Source organism: Cherax quadricarinatus, chromosome 16, assembly GCF_038502225.1.
Source record: "Cherax quadricarinatus isolate ZL_2023a chromosome 16, ASM3850222v1, whole genome shotgun sequence".
Lineage (NCBI taxonomy): Eukaryota > Metazoa > Arthropoda > Malacostraca > Decapoda > Parastacidae > Cherax > Cherax quadricarinatus.
Genome location: NC_091307.1, coordinates 48,128,159 through 48,148,093, shown reverse-complemented (window position 1 = coordinate 48,148,093; position 19,935 = coordinate 48,128,159). Strand labels below are relative to the sequence as shown.

Sequence of the window (19,935 nt, the reverse complement as noted above, 5' to 3'; positions counted from 1 at the left end):
AGAAACATATTGAAATAACTAAAATACAGGAGAAGGAAGCATTCAAAATATTGAGAAGCAAACAAAAAAAAAAATTCTAACTTTAATGTTAAAAACAACATAGATTTAGTTGATAAATTAAGCTCCTTGAGTGACTTAAATGATTTTAACAAGATTAGTTTTGATGTTACTTCCTTGTTTACGAAAGTTCCTGTTGATGATTTATTAAGTTTCTCATCTGAAGAACTCGTTTACTATGATTTACCATTGCCAGTTAATACTATCATTAAACTTATTAAACTTTGCATTGTTGATGCAAAATTTGTATTTAATGATAAGTTTTACACTCACACGTTTGGTATGGCAATGGGAAATCCTCTTTCACCTGTTCTTAGTAACCTATACATGGAAGTTTTTGAAACGAGGCTGCTTAACACAATCCTCCCTAATAGAGCTAAATGGTTCAGATATGTTGATGATATTTTGTGTCTTATGCCCAAAAATGTAGATATTCACCATTTCCTTGGCAAATTAAATAGCTTAGCCCATTCTATAAATTTTACTGTTGAATTTGAAGAAATAACTCATGGCCTTTTCTAGATGTTTTAATTATTAAGGGTAATAATGAATTCAAATTTAAAATTTACAAAAAACCTACAAATAACTGTTCCTATGTCTACTATTATTCTTCCCATCAATATAGAGTTAATCTGTCTGTTTTCTCATCAATGTTTTTGAGAGCTTTAGGAATTTGTAGTCCAGAGTTCATAGATGAGGAAATATCCAAAATTTATGAATTAGGTAATGATTTGAAATACCCAAGAAACGTAATTGATAAATCTTTTAAAGTCGCTAGAAATACTTTTTACAATCCAAAAAGGGACAACCAGCCTTACTCAACTAAAAATATGTTGGTTCTCCCTTACCATGAAAACTTGGTTGATATGCCTTCTCTTCTTAAGACTTTTAATATTAAAGTTGTATTCAAAAATCTTGATACAGTAAAAAAACTTTTGATAAAGAATTCCCCCCAAAATGTTGATGGATGTGTCCTATAAGATTCCTTGTAAAATTTGCGATAAAGTTTATTACGGTCAAACTGGTAAAAATCCCGAACTAAGATTAAAACAACATAAATATAGCATTAGAACTGGACAAGATTCCAATGCTCTATTTACTCATGTAAGAGATTTTAACCATCCAAATGATTTTCAAAAAGTTGAGAAAGTAGTATCAAGCAAGACCATGGTCGACAGGAATATAATTGAATCTTGTTTCATAAAAAGCAGTTTTGACAATAATATGAATATTTCCTTTGGTTTATATAAATTAGATCCATTTATAATTAATAGAATTTGCGAAGAATTTAATAATACATTGGACAAATAATAATTTTTTAAATTTCTTATTTCTTGGGTAGAATAATTTGATGGTGGGTTGTATGAAGGACCTGTCTATTTCGACCTGCGGGCCTGCTGTCTGGCGTCAGGTGTTTTTGTTGTTGTGGGATCTGATAGTGAGGTGTGGGCTACCCCTTTATATACCTTCCTTTGATGCTTTACTTTCACTGTTCCTTGATAATGTGAGTAGTCACGAAAGCGCTTGGAACTTCTCTATTCATTCACAATGGTTGTTTTGCATATTCTAAAATCACCTGTTTACTGTGATCTTATATATATATATATATATATATATATATATATATATATATATATATATATATATATATATATATATATATATATATATATATATATATATAAATATATTATATACATATATAACCCATATATATATATATGTATATACATATGCATATATATATATATATATATATATATATATATATATATATATATATATATATATATATATATATATATATATATATATATATATATAGTGGTGACGTGTACTTAGCTCTGTGAAGACCTGTTTGCGCGCTCTCTACGAATTGAAGCAAGATGCCCTCCATCGAGCAATTTTACCAACAGCTTAAGGAAGAATTGAGGATGGCGAAGATGGAGATTCGGCGACTGAACGAGGAAAACAAGAAGATTCGTAGTAGTCCTTCTGTTTTGAGTCCTCAGGTCAAGAAGGGAAACTGGTCAGTGGCTGGACAGCAGGGAACGACGTTGACGATCAAGAAGACGAATGGAAAGGTAGAAACGATGAAGAAGAAAGAGACTGCCATGGAAACTGTTGTGGAAACATCTAACACATTCTCAGTGCTACCCGACGAATGTGAGTCGACTACTGGGAACGTCACGACGAACGACATCAAGGAAGGTAAGAATATTGTTGTTGTTGGGGATAGCCAAGTTAGGTATATGGATAGGGCGTTCTGCTTGAAGGACAGGAGTAGGAGACAGAGGGTTTGCTTTCCTGGGGCTGGGGTAGAGGATATTGTTAGCCATCTGGATGACATCATGAGAGGTGATGGGAGCAATCCTATTATCTGTCTCAGTGCTGGAGGCAACGATGTTGGCAGACGTAGGAGTGAAGACCTGATTAGCAGGTATAGGTCAGCAATAGAAGTAATTAGGAGGAAGGGTGGGAACCCTGTCATATGTGGTATTTTGCCAAGGAGGGGAGTTGGAAATGAATGGCTGTCCAGGGCAATTGGTGTCAATTGCTGGCTGGACAAATACTGTAAAGAAAATGTGGTAACATTCATTGACAACTGGGACCTCTTCTATGGCAGAAATGACATGTATGCCAGGGATGGGGTTCACTTATCTAGGTCTGGGGTGGGAGCACTGGCAACTGCAGTGGAGGGAGCTGTTAGGACTTTAAACTAGGAATAGTTAGTGGTATGGGTTTTGGCAGGAAAACAGTGAAGTCCCAGTGTAGTAATAGTATGTGTTCTAGGGGAACTAGTAATAAGCAGAACGAGGTAGATATTGAAAAGCCAGTGACACTGGGTGATAAGGACAGTAATAAGTTTAGTAGAAAAACAGAAATGAGCAGGAAGGGTAAAGAGAAAGGAGAGTCTTCCAATGTTTATTATGCTAATAGCCGTAGTGCTAGGAATAAGATGGACGAGTTGAGATTAGTTTCTAGTGCAGGAAACATTGATGTATTTGCCTTAACTGAGATGTGGTTTAATTGAAAAAGTCGGGACATGCCTGCGGAATGTCACATTCAGGGTTTTAAATTGTTCCAAGTAGGTAGAAGTATCGGGAATGGGGGTGGGGTGGCATTGTATGTCCGAGATCGCTTGAACTGTTGCATAAAAACGTGTATTAAGTCTGAAGTAACACATACAGAGTCTGTTTGGATAGAATTTTCAGAGGGGCATGAAAAACTGATTTTAGGATTGATATACCGTCCCACAAACTTAGATAGGGACCAAGGGAGACTACTATGGGAGGAAATTGTTACGGCCACAAGGCACGATAATGCAGTAATTCTAGGAGACTTTAACTTTAGTCATATTGATTGGAATTTCTTGACTGGGAATTTAGAATCATACGACTTCTTAGAAGTAGTTCAGGATTGTTTTTTGAAGCAGTTTGTGACAGAACCTACAAGGGGAAATAACCTGCTTGACTTAGTTCTGGCAAACAATGAATCCCTTGTTAATAATTTAGAAATTTCAGAGGAATTGGGTGCTAGTGACCACAAATCAATTACATTTAGCATTGAATGGAAGTATGATAGTAGCGATAACTCAGTAACAGTCCCAGATTTTCGCTTAGCAGATTACGATGGGCTTAGAGAACACTTATCATCTGTTGACTGGGGTAACGAAGAGAGCTATCAATATGACAGTTTTCTGAACACTATACATGCTGCTCAAAGAACGTTTATCCCGTATAAAGAAATTAGATCAAATAGAAATGATGACCCAAAATGGATGAATAATAGGCTCAAATATCTACTAGGGCATAAGAAAGGAATTTATAGGCGTATCAAAAGAGGTGAGGGTCACCTTATGAATCAGTATATTGACATTAAGAGGGACATTAAAAAGGGGATAAGAAAAGCTAAAAGGGACTACGAAATTAAAGTTGCTAGGGATTCTAAAACTAACCAAAAAGTTTTTTCCTGGTCTATAGAACAAAAGTTAGAGATAAGATAGGTTTCCTTAAAAATAACTATGGTCATCTTACTGACAAAGAAAATGAAATGTGCTCGATTTTAAATAATTATTTTCTCTCTGTTTTTACACAGGAAGACACTAACAATATTCCAGTAATCAATTTTTATAGTGGGCTAGAAGAAGATAAATTATGTAACATCATAGTCACTAGTGAAATGGTTGTGCAGCAGATAGACAGACCGAAGCAAAATAAGTCATCGGGTCCTGATGAGGTTTTTTTCAAGAGTTCTTAAGGAATGCAAAATGGAACTCTGTGAACCATTAACTAATATTTTTAAATAATCTCTTCAAACAGGTGTAGTATCTGATATGTGGAAGATGGCTAATGTTATTCCTATTTTTAAAACAGGGGACAAGTCGTTACCGTCAAATTACCGCCCAATAAGCCTGACCTCAATTGTAGGCAAATTACTAGAGTCAATTATAGCTCAGATTATAAGAAGCCATCTCGATAAGCATAGTTTGATTAATGATACTCAGCATGGATTCACAAGAGGCCGGTCTTGTCTAACTAATTTATTAACTTTCTTAAGTAGAGCTTTTGAGGCTGTTAACCATGATAAAGAATTTGAAATTATTTACTTAGATTTTAGTAAGGCTTTTGATAGAGTTCCGCACCAAAGACTGTTAAAGAAAGTGGTAGCTCATGGCATTGGGGAAAAAGTGCTTTCATGGATCGAGTCATGGCTCACAGACAGGAAGCAGAGAGTGTCCATAAATGGGGTTAATTCCGAGTGGGGATCTGTAACAAGTGGCGTTCCACAGGGATCAGTCTTGGGCCCGTTGTTGTTTATAATTTATATCAATGACCTTGATGAGGGAATTACTAGTGATATTAGCAAATTCGCCGATGACACAAAGATAGGTAGGATAATTGATTCAAACGTAGATGTTATGGAACATCAGGAGGATTTAAACAAACTATATTCTTGGTCAGAAAAGTGGAAGATGCAGTTCAATGTAGATAAATGCAAGGTTCTGAAGCTCGGGAGTGTTCATAACCCTAACACTTATAAGTTAAATGATGTAGAACTTAGCCATACAGATTGCGAAAAGGACTTGGGGGTTATGGTGAGCAGCAACCTTAAACCAATATGCATAAGCGTACGTAATAAGGCAAATAGATTACCAGGATTTATACCAAGAAGTGTAAGCAACAGAAGTCCAGAGGTCATAATGCAGCTTTATACATCATTAGTAAGTAAGGCCTCACCTAGATTATGCAGCTCAATTCTGGTCTCCATATTACAGAATGGACATAAATGCGTTAGAAAACATTCAGCGTAGGATGACTAAATTAATACAAAGCATTAGAAATCTTCCTTATGAAGAAAGATTGAAGACTCTTAAGTTACATTCACTTGTTAGATGAAGAATGAGGGGAGACCTGATCGAAGTGTATAAGTGGAAGATAGGTATTAATAAAGGGGATATTAATAAGGTCTTGAGGATGTCTCTCCAAGAGAGAACCCGCAGTAATGGATTTAAACTAGATAAGTGTAGATTTAGAAAGGACATAGGAAAGTATTGGTTTGGAAATAGGGTAGTTGATGAGTGGAACAGTCTACCTAGTTGGGTTATTGAGGGTAGGACTTTGGGGAGTTTCAAATTTAGGTTGGATAAGTACATGAGTGGGAGGGGTTGGATTTGAGTGGGACTTGCACTTCAGAGCTTATTTCTTGGGTAGCATTGAAAACTGGGTTGGGCAAATGTTTTGTTAGTGGGATGAATTGTAAAGGACCTGCCTAGTATGGGCCAACAGGCTTGTTGCAGAGTTCCTCCTTTCTTATGTTTCTTTGTTCTTATTATTATCACACTGGCAGATTCCCACCAAGGCAGGGTGGCCCGAAAAAGAAAAACTTTCATCATCATTCACTCCATCACTCTCTTGCCAGAAGGGTGCTTTACACTACAGTTTTTAAACTGTAACATTAACACCCATCCTTCAGAGTGCAGGCACTGTACTCCCCATCTCCAGGACTCAAGTCCGGCCTGCCGGTTTCCCTGAACCACTTCATAAATGTTACTTTGCTCACACTCCAACAACATGTCAAGTATTAAAAACCATTTGTCTCGATTCACTCCTATCAAACACGCTCACGCATGCCTGCTGGAAGTCCAAGCCCCTCGCACACAAAACCTATTTTAGCCCCTCCCTCCAACCTTTCCTAGGCCGACCCCTACCGCGCCTTCCTTCCACTACAGACTGATACACTCTTGAAGTCACTCTGCTTCGCTCCATTCTCTCTACATGTCCAAACCACCTCAACAACCCTTCCTCAGCCCTCTGGACAACAGTTTTGGTAATCCCGCTCCTCCTCCTAACTTCCAAACTACGAATTCTCTGCATTATATTCACACCACACATTGCCCTCAGACATGACATCTCCACTGCCTCCAGCCTTCTCCTCGCTGCAACATTCATCACCCATGCTTCACACCCATATAAGAGCGTTGGTAAAACTATACTCTCATACATTCCCCTCTTTGCCATCCTAGGACAAAGCTCTTTGTCTCCACAGACTCCTAAGTGCACCACTCACCCTCTTCCCCCCATCAATTCTATGATTCACTTCATCTTTCATAGACCCATCCGCTGACACGTCCACTCCCATATATCTGAACACATTCACCTCCTCCATACTCTCTCCCTCCAATCTGATATCCAATCTTTCATCACCTAATCTTTTTGTTATCCTCATAACCTTACTCTTTCCTGTATTCACTTTTAATTTTCTTTTTCTGCACACCCTACCAAATTCGTCCACCAATCTCTGCAACTTCTCTTCAGAATCTCCCAAGAGCACAGTGTCATCAGCAAAGAGCAACTGTGACAACTCCCACTTTAAGTGCGATTCTTTATCTTTTAACTCCACGCCTCTTGCCTAGACCCTCGCATTTACTTCTCTTACAATCCTATCTATAAATATATTAAACAACCACGGTGGCATCACACATCCTTGTCTAAGGCCTACTTTTACTGGGAAATAATTTCCCTCTTTCCTACTTACTCTAACTTGAGCCTCACTATCCTCGTAAAAACTCTTCACTGCTTTCAGTAACCTACCTCCTTCGCCATACACCTGCAACATCTGCCACATTGCCCCCCTATCCACCCTGTCATACGCCTTTTCCAAATCCATAAATGCCACAAAGACCTCTTTAGCCTTATCTAAATACTGTTCACTTATATGTTTCACTGTAAACACCTGGTCCACACACCCCCTACCTTTCCTAAAGCCTCCTTGTTCATCTGCTATCCTATTCTCCGTCTTACTCTTAATTCTTTCAGTAATATTACCTATAACTAAACCTCTTTCTATACAAAGTTCAATCAAAGGGCTCCCATTATCATTTACACCTGGCACCCCAAACTTACCTACCACACCCTCTCTAAAAGTTTCTCCTACTTTAGCATTCAGGTCCCTTACCACAATTACTCTCTCACTTGGTTCAAAGGCTCCTATACATTCACTTAACATCTCCCAAAATCTCTCTCTCCTCTACATTCCTCTCTTCTCCAGGTGCATACATACATATTTATGTATGTATTTATGTATGTATGTATGTATGTATGTATGTATATGTCACACCTTGAAAACTTGTCAGCAAAAAGCGGGAGGTACGATGTCAGTGTAAGTCTTTTATTTCGATCCCAAGTGGCAACCTTGAGCGGCGTTGACTGCTCGGAGGTGTACGGTAAGCTGACAAACACACTGTATCTGAAATGTGGCAGATGTTAGTTTTCATCCCTGAGAGTGAGAGACACTCTTTAAAAATTTGGGGAAAGTTTCACTAAGAAGTTATCCAACGAATTTATTGGGACATTTGGTTGGAAAAGTAAGAATTGATTTGGATTTATATATCATATAATGTGAATTATGATTACTCAGAGCTCAGTTCAGTAATTCACAAAATGCATTCAATTTTATGTCTCAGTCAAATGTGACGTGTATAATGCGTGGAAAATATTTCATTGAATATTCTATTTATTGACAAAATATTAGATATATATTAAGAAGAATTAAAAAACTCATACAAATCTGAATACCAAAAAGTAAATATATTTTTTATATGTATAATTAACAAATAAACACCTTAATTATGTTGTTCTTTTCATACAAATGAAAAAAACTCATAATATTTACTTAAACATATAAAAATGGACTCTAAAAGAACTTGAATAATACAACCTTATTAAATAGCTTCGAGGCGAATAAAAGAGGTAAAAGAGGCTTTTATTAAGAATAATATGGCACAGTTTTAGCTTAATAATGTACATGGAATACATAAAATTAGCAGTACTTAAAGCGTGTTTACTAGGTGAGGTTGTGCTGGGTTATTCAGTGACAATGGATTCCACAGGTGACTTAATTAATATTTGCTTTAATGTTCCTGGAAAGGACTGGTTATTATTTTTTCCATGTGTCTTGGATGATCAGTGTTGACGTCTTGGTTGATATATATTGATACATCTTAAATAATTTGTGAAACCAACTCTCCCAGTTTCTTTTAGTAATAAATATTGATCATTCCAAAGTCATCAGAAAGTCTGTGAATATGAGCAGTCTGAGTCATTTCTTGTGACATCATTATTACAAGTAAATGAGAGTTGTATATTTGTTTCTTACCTTCACCAGCACCAGGATCACAGTTAACATCATGACAACTACTGGCACCACCACCACCACAACTACCACCATCACTACACCTCCACCACCACTACCACCCCCACCACTTCTACCACCACCTCCACCACCATCATCACCTCCACCACCACCATAACTACACCACCACCATCTCCACCACCACCACCACCACCATCATCATCGCCTCCACCTCCACCACCACCACACCACCACCACCACCACCACCACAACCACCACCACCACCACCACCTCATCTTCAATACCATCACTTCCACCACCACCACCACCACCACGTCCACCACCGCCGCCTTCACTTCCACCACCAACACCTCCACCTCCATCACCACCACCACCACTACCAGCACCACCACCACCACCACCACCACCACCACCCACAACCCGGTTCAGTCTCTAAGTCATTTTGGGAGTACTTTACATTCAGCACATGTAGAGTACTCAGATGTTGCATAGTCTGGTGACTTAGATAAGTTGTAAAAACTAGGAATCTGCAGTGGAATACAATTGTATATTCACATATGCAGTCTCACATATCAGGTGAAGTGCAGATATTCAGCACATCAAACAAAAGGTCAAGAACCAGCCCAAACAGACGTTGATCTACAAGCCTGGCAGAAGATTGTGCTAGCGTATGTAAATGAAAGAGACCAGAAATACATTAAGGCTTCGAACTGTATATTTACGTTAAGTACCGCTGTTTAGTTCAGTGGTACATGTTCTCGTGAGTGTTAGAGGACATTGTATTAGATACGGCACAGAGTTTCAGTGTAATTCTGATGACTATTGAATGGGAAAAACTTTCTTGCAAAGATTCTGAACTGCAGAAGATGGCACATTAATGCAAGTGATTAGATTAACCTAAACTGGTTTAATAATAATAATAATAATAATAATAATAATAATAATAATAATAATAATAATAATAATAATATATAGGAAGTAGGTTGGTAGACAGCAACCACCCAGGGAAGTACTACCGTCCTGCCAGATGACTGTGAAACAGAAACCTGTAACTGTTTTACATGATGGTAGGATTGATGGAGTCTTTTTCTGTCTCATAAACACGCTAGATAACAGGGATATCTTGCTACTCCTACTTACACTTTTGTCACACTTCACAGACACGCACATGCATATATATATATATATATATATATATATATATATATATATATATATATATATATATATATATATATATATATATATATATATATATATATATATATATACATTTAGGTTTTTCTCCTTTTTCTAAATAGCTCTTGTTCTTCTTTATTTATTCTTTTGTCCATGGGGAAGTGGAAAAGAATCTTTCCTCCGTAAGCCATGCGTGTCATATGAGGCGACTAAAATGCCGGGAGCGATGGGCTAGTAACCCCTTCTCCTGTAGACATTTACTAAAAAAGAGAAGAAGAAAAACTTTATAAAACTGGGATGCTTGAATGTGCGTGGATGTAGTGCGGATGACAAGAAACAGATGATTGCTGATGTTTAATGTACTGGCCCTAAGCGAAACAAAGCTGAAGGAGATAGGGGAGTTCCGGTGGGGAGAAATAAATGGGATTAAATCTGGAGTATCTGAGAGAGTTAGAACTAAGCAAGGGGTAGCAATAATGTTGAAGGATCAGTTATGGAAGGAGAAAAGAGAATATGAATGTGTAAATTCAAGGATTATGTGGATTAAAGTAAAGGTTGGATGCGAAAAGTGGGTCATAATAAGCGTGTATGCACCTGGAGAAGAGAGGAATAGAGAGGAGAGAGAGAGACTTTGGGAGATGTTAAGTGAATGTATAGGAGCCTTTGAACCAAGTGAGAGAATAATTGTGGTAGGGGACCTGAATGCTAAAGTAGGAGAAACTTTTAGAGAGGGTGTGGTAGGTAAGTTTGGGGTGCCAGGTGTAAATGATAATGGGAGCCCTTTGATTGAACTTTGTATAGAAAGGGGTTTAATTATAGGTAATACATATTAAAAAAAAGAGGATAAATAAGAATACAAGATATGATGTAGGTCGAAATGACAGTAGTTTGTTGGATTATGTATTGGAATATAAAAGACTGTTCAGTAGACTTCAGGATGTACATGTTTATAGAGGGGCCACAGATATATCAGATCACTTTTTAGTTGTAGCTACACTGAGAGTAAAAGGTAGATTGGAAACAAGGAGAACAGAAGAATCAGGTAAGAGAGAGTGAAGGTTTATAAACTAAAAGATGAGGCAGTTCGGGAAAGATATAAACAACTATTGGAGGATAGATGGGCTAATGAGAGCATAGGCAATGGGGTCGAAGAGGTATGGGGAAGGTTTAAAAATGTAGTGTTACAGTGCTCAGCAGAAGTTTGTGGTTACAGGAAAGTGGGTGTGGGAGGGAAGAGGAGCGACTGGTGGAATGATGATGTAAAGAGAGTAGTAAGGGAGAAAAAGTTAGCATATGAGAAGTTTTTACAAAGTAGAAGTGATGCAAGGAGGAAAGAGTATATGGAGAAAAAGAGAGAGGTTAAGAGAGTGGTGAAGCAATGTAAAAAGAGAGCAAATGAGAGAGTAGAAGATGTTATCAACAAATTTTGTTGAAAATAAGGAAAAGTTTTGGACTGAGATTAACAATTTAAGGAAGCCTAGAGAACAAATGGATTTGTCAGTTAAAAACAGGAGAGGAGAGTTATTAAATGGAGAGTTAGAGGTATTGGGAAGATGGAGGGAATATTTTGAGGAATTGTTGAATGTTGATGAAGATGGGGAAGCTGCGATTTCGTGTATAGGGAGAGAAGGAATAACATCTTGTCGGAGTGAGGAAGAGCCAGTTGTGAGAGTGGGGGAAGTTCGTGAGGCAGTAGGTAAAATGAAAGGGGGTAAGACAGCTGGGATTGATGGGATGAAGATAGAAATGTCAAAAGCAGGTGGGGATATAGTTTTAGAGTGGTTTGTGCTATTATTTAATAAATGTATGGAAGAGGGTAAAGTACCTAGGGATTGGCAGAGAGCATGCATAGTTCCTTTGTATAAAGGCAAAGGGGACAAAAGAGAGTGCAAAAATTATAGGGGGATAAGTCTGTTGAGTATACCTGGTAAAGAATTAGGAGTAAGACGGAGAACAGGATAGCAGACGAACAAGGAGGCTTTGGGAAAGGTAGGGGGTGTGTAGACCAAGTGTTTACAGTGAAAAATAGAAGTGAACAGTATTTAGATAAGGCTAAAGAGGTTTTTGTGGCATTTATGGATTTGGAAAAGGCGTATGACAGGGTGGATAGGGGGGCAATGTGGCAGATGTTGCAGATGTATGGTGTAGGAGGTAGGTTACTGAAAGCAGTGAAGAGTTTTTACGAGGATAGTGAGGCTCAAGTTAGAGTATGTACGAAAGAGGAGATTATTTCCCAGTAAAAGTAGGCCTTAGACAAGGATGTTTGATGTCACCGTGGTTGTTTAATATATTTATAGATGGTGTTGTAAGAGAAGTAAATGCGAGGGTCTTGGCAAGAGGTGTGGAGTTAAAAGATAAAGAATCACACATAAAGTGGGAGTTTTCACAGTTGCTCTTTGCTGATGACACTGTGCTCTTTGGTGATTCTGAAGAGAAGTTGCAGAAGTTGTTGGAAGAAATTGGTAGTGTATGTAAAAGAAGAAAATTGAAAGTGAATACAGGAAAGAGTAAGGTTATGTGGAAAAAAAAAGATTAGGTGATGAAAGATTGGATATCAAATTAGAGGGAGAGAGTATGGAGGAGGTGAATGCATTCAGATATTTGGGAGTGGACGTGTCAGCGGATGGGTCTATGAAAGATGAAGTGAATCATAGAATTGATGAGGGGAAAAGGGTGACTGGTGCACTTAGGAGTCTTTGGAGACAAAGAATTTTGTCCTTGGAAGCAAAGAGGGGAATGTATGAGCGTATAGTTTTACCAACCCTCCTGTATGAGTGTGAAGCATGGGTGATGAATGTTACAGCGAGGAGAAGGCTGGAGGCATTGGAGATGTCATGTCTGAGGGCAATGTGTGGTGTGAACATAACGCAGAGAATTCGTAGTTTGGAAGTTAGGAGGAGGTGCGGGATTGCCAAAACTGTTGTCCAGAGGGCTGAGGAAGGGTTGTTTAGGTGGTTCGGACATGTAGAGAGAATTGAATGAAACAGAATGACTTCAAGAGTGTATCAGTCTGTAGTGGAAGGAAGGTGGATTTAGAGGTCGGCCTAGGAAAAGTTGGAGGGAGGGGGTAAAGGAGGTTTTGCGTGCGAGGGGCTTGGACTTCCAGCGGGCATGCGTGAGCGTGTTTGATAGGAGTGAATAGAAACAAATGATTTTTAATACTTGACGTGCTGTTGGAGTGTGAGCAAATTAACATTTATGAAGGGATTCAGGGAAACCGGCAGGCCGGACTTGAGTCCTGGAGATGGGAAGTACAGTGCCTGCACTCTGAAGGAGGGGTGTTAATGTTGCAGTTTAAATACTGTAGTGTAAAGCACCCTTCTGGCAAGACAGTGATGGAGTGAATGATGGTGAAAGTTTTTCTTTTTCGGGCCACCCTGCCTTGGTGGGAATCGGCCAGTGTGTTAAAATATATATATATGTGTATATATATATATATATATATATATATATATATATATATATATATATATATATATATATATATATATATATATATATATATATATATATATATATATATATATATATATATATATATATATATATATATATATATATATATATATATATATATATATATATATATATGTGTGTGTGTGTGTGTGTGTGTGTGTGTGTGTTTGTGTGTTTGTGTGTGTGTGTGTGTGTACTCACCTAATTGTGGTTACAGGGGTCGAGACTCAGCTCCTGGCCCCGCCTCTTCACTGATCGCTACTGGATCCTCTCTCTCTCTGCTTCCTGAGCTTTGTCATACCTCTTCTTAAAACTATGTATGGTTCCTGCCTCCACTACTTCACTTGCTAGGCTATTCCACTTGCTGACAACTCTATTACTGAAGAAATACTTCCTAACGTCCCTGTGACTCGTCTGAGTCTTCAGTTTCCAGTTGTGACCCCTTGTCCCTGTGTCCCCTCTCTGGAACATCCTATCTCTGTCCACCTTGTCTATTCCCCGCAGTATCTTGTATGTCGTTATCATGTCTCCCCTGACCCTTCTGTACTCCAGTGTCGTCAGTCCGATTTCCCTTACCCTTTCCTCGTACGACATTCCCTTGAGCTCTGGGACTAGCCTTGTTGCAACCCTTTGTACTTTCTCTAGCTTCTTGACGTGCTTGACCAGGTGTGGGTTGCAGACTGGTGCTGCATACGCCAGTATGGGCCTAACATACACAGTGTACAGCGTCTTGATCGATTCCTTATTAAGGTTTCGGAACGCTATTCTCAGGTTTGCCAGGCGCCAGTATACTGCAGCAGTTATTTGATTAATGTGTGCCTCCGGTGATGTGCTCGGTGTTATGGTCACCCCAAGGTCTTTCTCCCTGAGTGAGGTCTGTAGTCTTTGTGCACCTAGCCTATACTCTGTATGCGGTCTTCTTTGCCCCTCCCCAATCTTCATGACTTTGCATTTGGCTGGATTGAATTCGAGAAGTCAGTTACTGGACCACATGTCCAGCCTGTCCAGGTCTCTTTGCAGTCCTGCCTCATCTTCATCCTATTTAATTCTTCTCATCAACTTCACATCATCTGCGAATAGGGACACTTCAGAGTCTATTCCTTCCATCATGTCGTTCACATATATCAAAAATAGCACTGATCTTAGAACTGACTCCTGTGGGACCCCGCTCGTCACAGGCACCCAGTGTGATACCTCTTCACGTACCATGACTCGTTGCTGCCTCCCTGTCAGGTATTCCCTGATCCATTGCAGTGCCCTCCCAGTTACATGCGCCTGATCCTCCAGCTTCTGCACTAATCTCTTGTGGGGAACTGTGTCAAAGGCCTTCCTGCAGTCTAGGAAAACGCAATCTACCCACCCCTCTCTCTCGTGTCTTACTTCTGTTACCTTGTCATAAAACTCCAGGAGGTTTTTGATGCAAGATTTGCCTTCCATGAACCCATGCTGGTTTTCATTTATAATCTTGTTCCTGTTAGGTAAGACACATATGCAACAGTTAGACAACTTTATTCCGAAACGTTTCGCCTACACGGTAGGCTTCTTCAGTCGAATACAGAAAGTAGGCAGGAACAGTAGAGATGTGAAGACGATGTAATCAGTCCATCACCCTTAAAGTCGTAGAATTTGAGGTTGTCAGTCCCTCGGCCTGGAGAAGTTCAGTTCCATAGTCAGGAACTATCTGAAGATCAAGCGACATTGCGGAGACTTAAATACTGTCGGAAGGAGAGGTGCAGGGTAGTAGTAGTAGTAGTAGTAGTAGTAGTAGTAGTGAGAGGCCACTGAGAGGTCATGTCCCTCTCAGATCCAACACTTCTCACTTGAAAAGCTTGTCCAAGGTGTTTTCTGTACCAAGATGCCACGTGTTGCAGTGTCTGACAAGATGAACATCAAAATGGTATACAATACCGACAGGTTATTAGGTAAGACACATATGCAACAGTTAGACAACTTTATTCCGAAACGTTTCGCCTACACAGTAGGCTTCTTCAGTCGAATACAGAAAGTAGGCAGGAACAGTAGAGATGTGAAGACGATGTAATCAGTGCATCACCCTTAAAGTCGTAGAATTTGAGGTTGTCAGTCCCTTGGCCTGGAGAAGTTCAGTTCCATAGTCAGGAACTATCTGAAGATCAAGCGACAGTGCGGAGACTTAAATACTGTCGGAAGGAGAGGTGCAGGGTAGTAGTAGTAGTAGTAGTAGTAGTAGTGAGAGGCCACTGAGAGGTCATGTCCCTCTCAGATCCAACACTTCTCACTTGAAAAGCTTGTCCAAGGTGTTTTCTGTACCAAGATGCCACGTGTTGCAGTGTCTGACAAGATGAACATCAAAATGGTATACAATACCGACAGGTTGTTAGGTAAGACACATATGCAACAGTTAGACAACCTTATTCCGAAACGTTTCGCCTACACAGTAGGCTTCTTCAGTCGTAGTGAGAGGCCACTGATGTTCATCTTGTCAGACACTGCAACACGTGGCATCTTGGTACAGAAAACACCTTGGACAAGCTTTTCAAGTGAGAAGTGTTGGATCTGAGAGGGACATGACCTCTCAGTGGCCTCTCACTACTACTACTACTACTACTACTACCCTGCACCTCTCCTTCCGACAGTATTTAAGTCTCCGCACTGTCGCTTGATCTTCAGATAGTTCCTGACTATGGAACTGAACTTCTCCAGGCCGAGGGACTGACAACCTCAAATTCTACGACTTTAAGGGTGATGGACTGATTACATCGTCTTCACATCTCTACTGTTCCTGCCTACTTTCTGTATTCGACTGAAGAAGCCTACTGTGTAGGCGAAACGTTTCGGAATAAAGTTGTCTAACTGTTGCATATGTGTCTTACATAACAACCTGTCGGTATTGTATACCATTTTGATGTTAATCTTGTTCCTTTCCAGGTGTTCGACCACTCTCCTCCTGCTAATCTTCTCCATGACTTTGCACACAATACATGTCAGAGACACAGGTCTGTAGTTTAGCGCCTCGTTTCTGTTTCCTTTCTTAAATATGGGGACTACATTAGCTGTCTTCCATTTCTCAGGTAGTTGCCCAGTTTCAAGGGATGTGTTGAAGATTGTGGTTAGAGGCACGCACAGCATCTCTGCTCCTTCTCTAAGGACCCATGGGGAGATGTTGTCCTGTCCCATCGCCTTTGAGGTGTCAAGGTCACTTAGGAGCTTCTTCACCTCCTCTTCAGTTGTTCGTATGTCATCCAACACTTGTTGGTATATTCCCTCTTGATGTTCCCTTCTGTGCTGTCTTCCCACAGCCCTTCCTGTCTCTACTGTAAAAACTTCCTTAAATCTCCTGTTCAGCTCCTCACATACCTCCTGATCATTTCTTGTGAGTTCTCCACCTTCTGTCCTTAATCTGATCACCTTGTCTTTGACTGTTGTCTTCCTCCTGATGTGGCTATACAACAGTTTCGGGTCAGTCTTGATTCTCGATGCTATGTCATTTTCATACTGTCGCTGGGCCTCCCTCCTTACCTGTGCATAGTCATTCCTGGCTCTGCGACTGATCTCCCTATTTTCGTGTGTTCTCTGCCTTCTGTACTTTTTCCATTTTCTATTGCACTTTGTTTTTGCCTCCTTACACCATCAGGTAAACCAGGGGCTCGTTCTGGTCTTCCCATTGTTACTGTTGCCCTTGGGAATAAACCTTTCCATTGCCTCCTTGCATTTTGTTGTTACATATTCCATCATTTCATTTACTGGCTTTCCTGCCAGTTCTCTGTCCCACTGGACCTCCCACAGGAAGTTCTTCAACCCTATGTAGTCTCCTCTTTTATAGTCAGGCTTTTCCCATTCAACTCCTGTTATTCTCTCCACTTGCAGCTCTACTATGTATTCAAAGCACAGAACCACGTGGTCGCTAGCTCCTAGGGGACTCTCATACTTGATGTCCTCAATGTCTTAGCTGCCCAGGGTGAACACAAGGTCCAATCTTGCTGGGTCATCCTCCCCTCTCACTCTGGTAGTGTCCTTAACATGTTGGTGCATGAAGTTTTCCAGCACCACGTCCAACATCTTGGCTCTCCATGTTTCGGGACCCCCATGTGGCTCCAGGTTTTCCCAGTCAATCTCCCTGTGGTTGAAATCCCCCATAACCAGCAACTTTGCTCTGCTGGAGTGAGCTCTTCTTGCCACCTCAGCAAGTGTGTCCACCATTGCTCTGTTGCTCTCGTCATATTCCTCTCTTGGCCTCCTGCAGTTCTGTAGTAGATTATACATCACTGCAATGACCACTTTGCGTTCCCCAGACTGAAGTGTACCTACTATGTAGTCTCTTTCTCCTATCTCATCTATGCCTTCCATTTTCTCGAATTTCCATCTGTTTTTTACGAGCAGAGCAACCCCACCTCCCCCCCTGCCCCTTCTATCTTTCCTCATGATCTGGTATCCTGGTGGGAAGATTGCATCTGTTATTGTCTCCATGAGTTTTGTTTCTGTAACTGCTATGATGTCTGGGGACTTCTCATTGATTCTTTCTTGCCATTCCTCATGTTTATTCGTTAATCCATCTGCATTTGTGTACCAAAGCTTCAACTTCTGTTCTAATACTGTAACTGTGGTGCGGGGGGTGGAAACAGAGGGATCGGTGTGTTATGGTTGGTTTGGATTGTTCAGTTGCCTTAGGGGTGTCGTGGCTGGAGTCCTTCTGCAGGTGTTTCTGGGGGGTGTGCTTGTCCTTCCATTTGATCCTGGGTTGTTCTGCTCTCCTTTTTCATTTCCTCCCATTTCTCCTTTCGTTTTTGAACTCTCTCTTTCATCGTCTTCCTTTCGTCCTGTGTTCTGTCTCGATCGAGGTACACAATCCAGAACTCCTGCTTGCCTCTCAGCCCTGCTTTCTCCTGCAGGATCATGGTTCGGGTTGATTCTGCCTTGAAAATTACTTTGAGAGGCCAATTCCTTTTCTTTGTGAACCACCCAATTCTCCAAAAATTTGTCACCTGGGTCATGTCCCCCTCGCCTATCACCTTCATGATATCTTCAATCGTTTTTTTCTCCTCCTGCTTTCTTTCATCATAAGTTTCCCCTTTAGCTTCATCTAGCCCATAGACAAACACGGATCTCTCTTTTTCCACCTCCCACTGTGACTCCCATTGCATCCTCTGATGTGTTTTAGTTCCTTCCCGTGGAGTGTTCCTTCCTTCAGTCCCTTCCCTAGTTATGGCCCCTATGCTTCTTGGTTTGTCCTTCCTGCTCACCTGTTCCTGGCCCCCACAGGTATCTGGTAAGGTCCTTGCACATTTCCTAGTTCCTTCAATGTCTTCCAACCTCTCATTCTGTCCTAGTGTGCTCCCTCTCTTTGTTTTGGCCCCATGTGGGTTTGACAGGACCTCTGCATACAGTTTAGTTTCCATGCTTCTTTCAGACCTGTTGTCTGTGTTTGTTGTAGCCATTACCGATGCTACTTCTGTAATATCTTTGTCTCTGTGCTGTTTCAGATGTCTCAGCTCCTCTTCTAATCTCTCTATCTTGATTTCTGCTGCTGTGGCCTGTTGCTTCCACCTTCTGCATTCTGCTGCTAACCTCTCTTCCATCTTCCTTTCCAGCTCATCTAGTCTCCTTCCCCAGTCTTCCTCCCTTTTTTTGAGCTCTACCTCCCATTCCTCCCTCCCAGATTCGTCCTTGGAGCCCCTTGTACTCATCCTGGTTCTAGGTTCCCCCGTTGCTCCAGAGAAGGGGGGACGGGTGGTTAGGGGGAGGGGAATAGATGGTTAGGAGGAGAGGGGATGGATGGTTGTGGAGGAGGGGGAGGATGGTTATTGGAGGGGTAGAGATAGTTGGGGGAGGGGGTTAGATGGTTTGAGGGAGAGAGGGGGTGGATGGTTATGGGGGAGGGGGAGGATGGTTATTGGAGGGAGGAAGGTAGTTGGGGGGGTTAGACGGTTTGGGGAGGGGTTAGGTGGTTTGGGGGCATGGTAGGTGGCTAAGGTGATGTGGTTAGGGAAGGGGGAGAGGTGGTTAGGGGAGGGGGGTTACGTGTTTGTGTCAAGTGTTTGTGTCAAGTGGTGGAGGGTGTGTGTACTCACCTAGTTGTACTCACCTAGTTGAGGTTGCGGGGGTCGAATCCGAGCTCCTGGCCCCGCCTCTTCACTGATCGCTTCTAGGTCACTCTCCCTGAGCCGTGAGCTTTATCATACCTCTGCTTAAAGCTATGTATGGATCCTGCCTCCACTACATCGCTTCCCAAACTATTCCACTTACTGACTACTCTGTGGCTGAAGAAATACTTCCTAACATCCCTGTGATTCATCTGTCTTCAGCTTCCAACTGTGTCCCCTTGTTACTGTGTCCAATCTCTGGAACATCCTGTCTTTGTCCACCTTGTCAATTCCTCTCAGTATTTTGTATGTCGTTATCATGTCCCCCTTATCTCTCCTGTCCTCCAGTGTCGTCAGGTTGATTTCCCTTAACCTCTCCTCGTAGGACATACCTCTTAGCTCTGGGACTAGTCTTGTTGCAAACCTTTGCACTTTCTCTAGTTTCTTCACGTGCTTGGCTAGGTGTGGGTTCCAAACTGGTGCCGCATACTCCAATATGGGCCTAACGTACACGGTGTACAGGGTCCTG

General features: G+C 40.9%; 1 protein-coding gene across 1 annotated transcript in view; it reads right to left on the bottom strand.

The window, feature by feature from the left end:
* LOC138852790 (glutamate receptor ionotropic, delta-2-like) overlaps nucleotides 1-19,935 on the bottom strand; it is a 101,552-nt gene that overhangs the window by 64,226 nt on the left and 17,391 nt on the right. Inside the window, exon 5 of the mRNA XM_070085672.1 lies at nucleotides 7,678-7,806. Coding sequence (XP_069941773.1) covers nucleotides 7,678-7,806 — 129 coding nt within the window. The remainder of the gene's footprint in view (nucleotides 1-7,677; nucleotides 7,807-19,935) is intronic.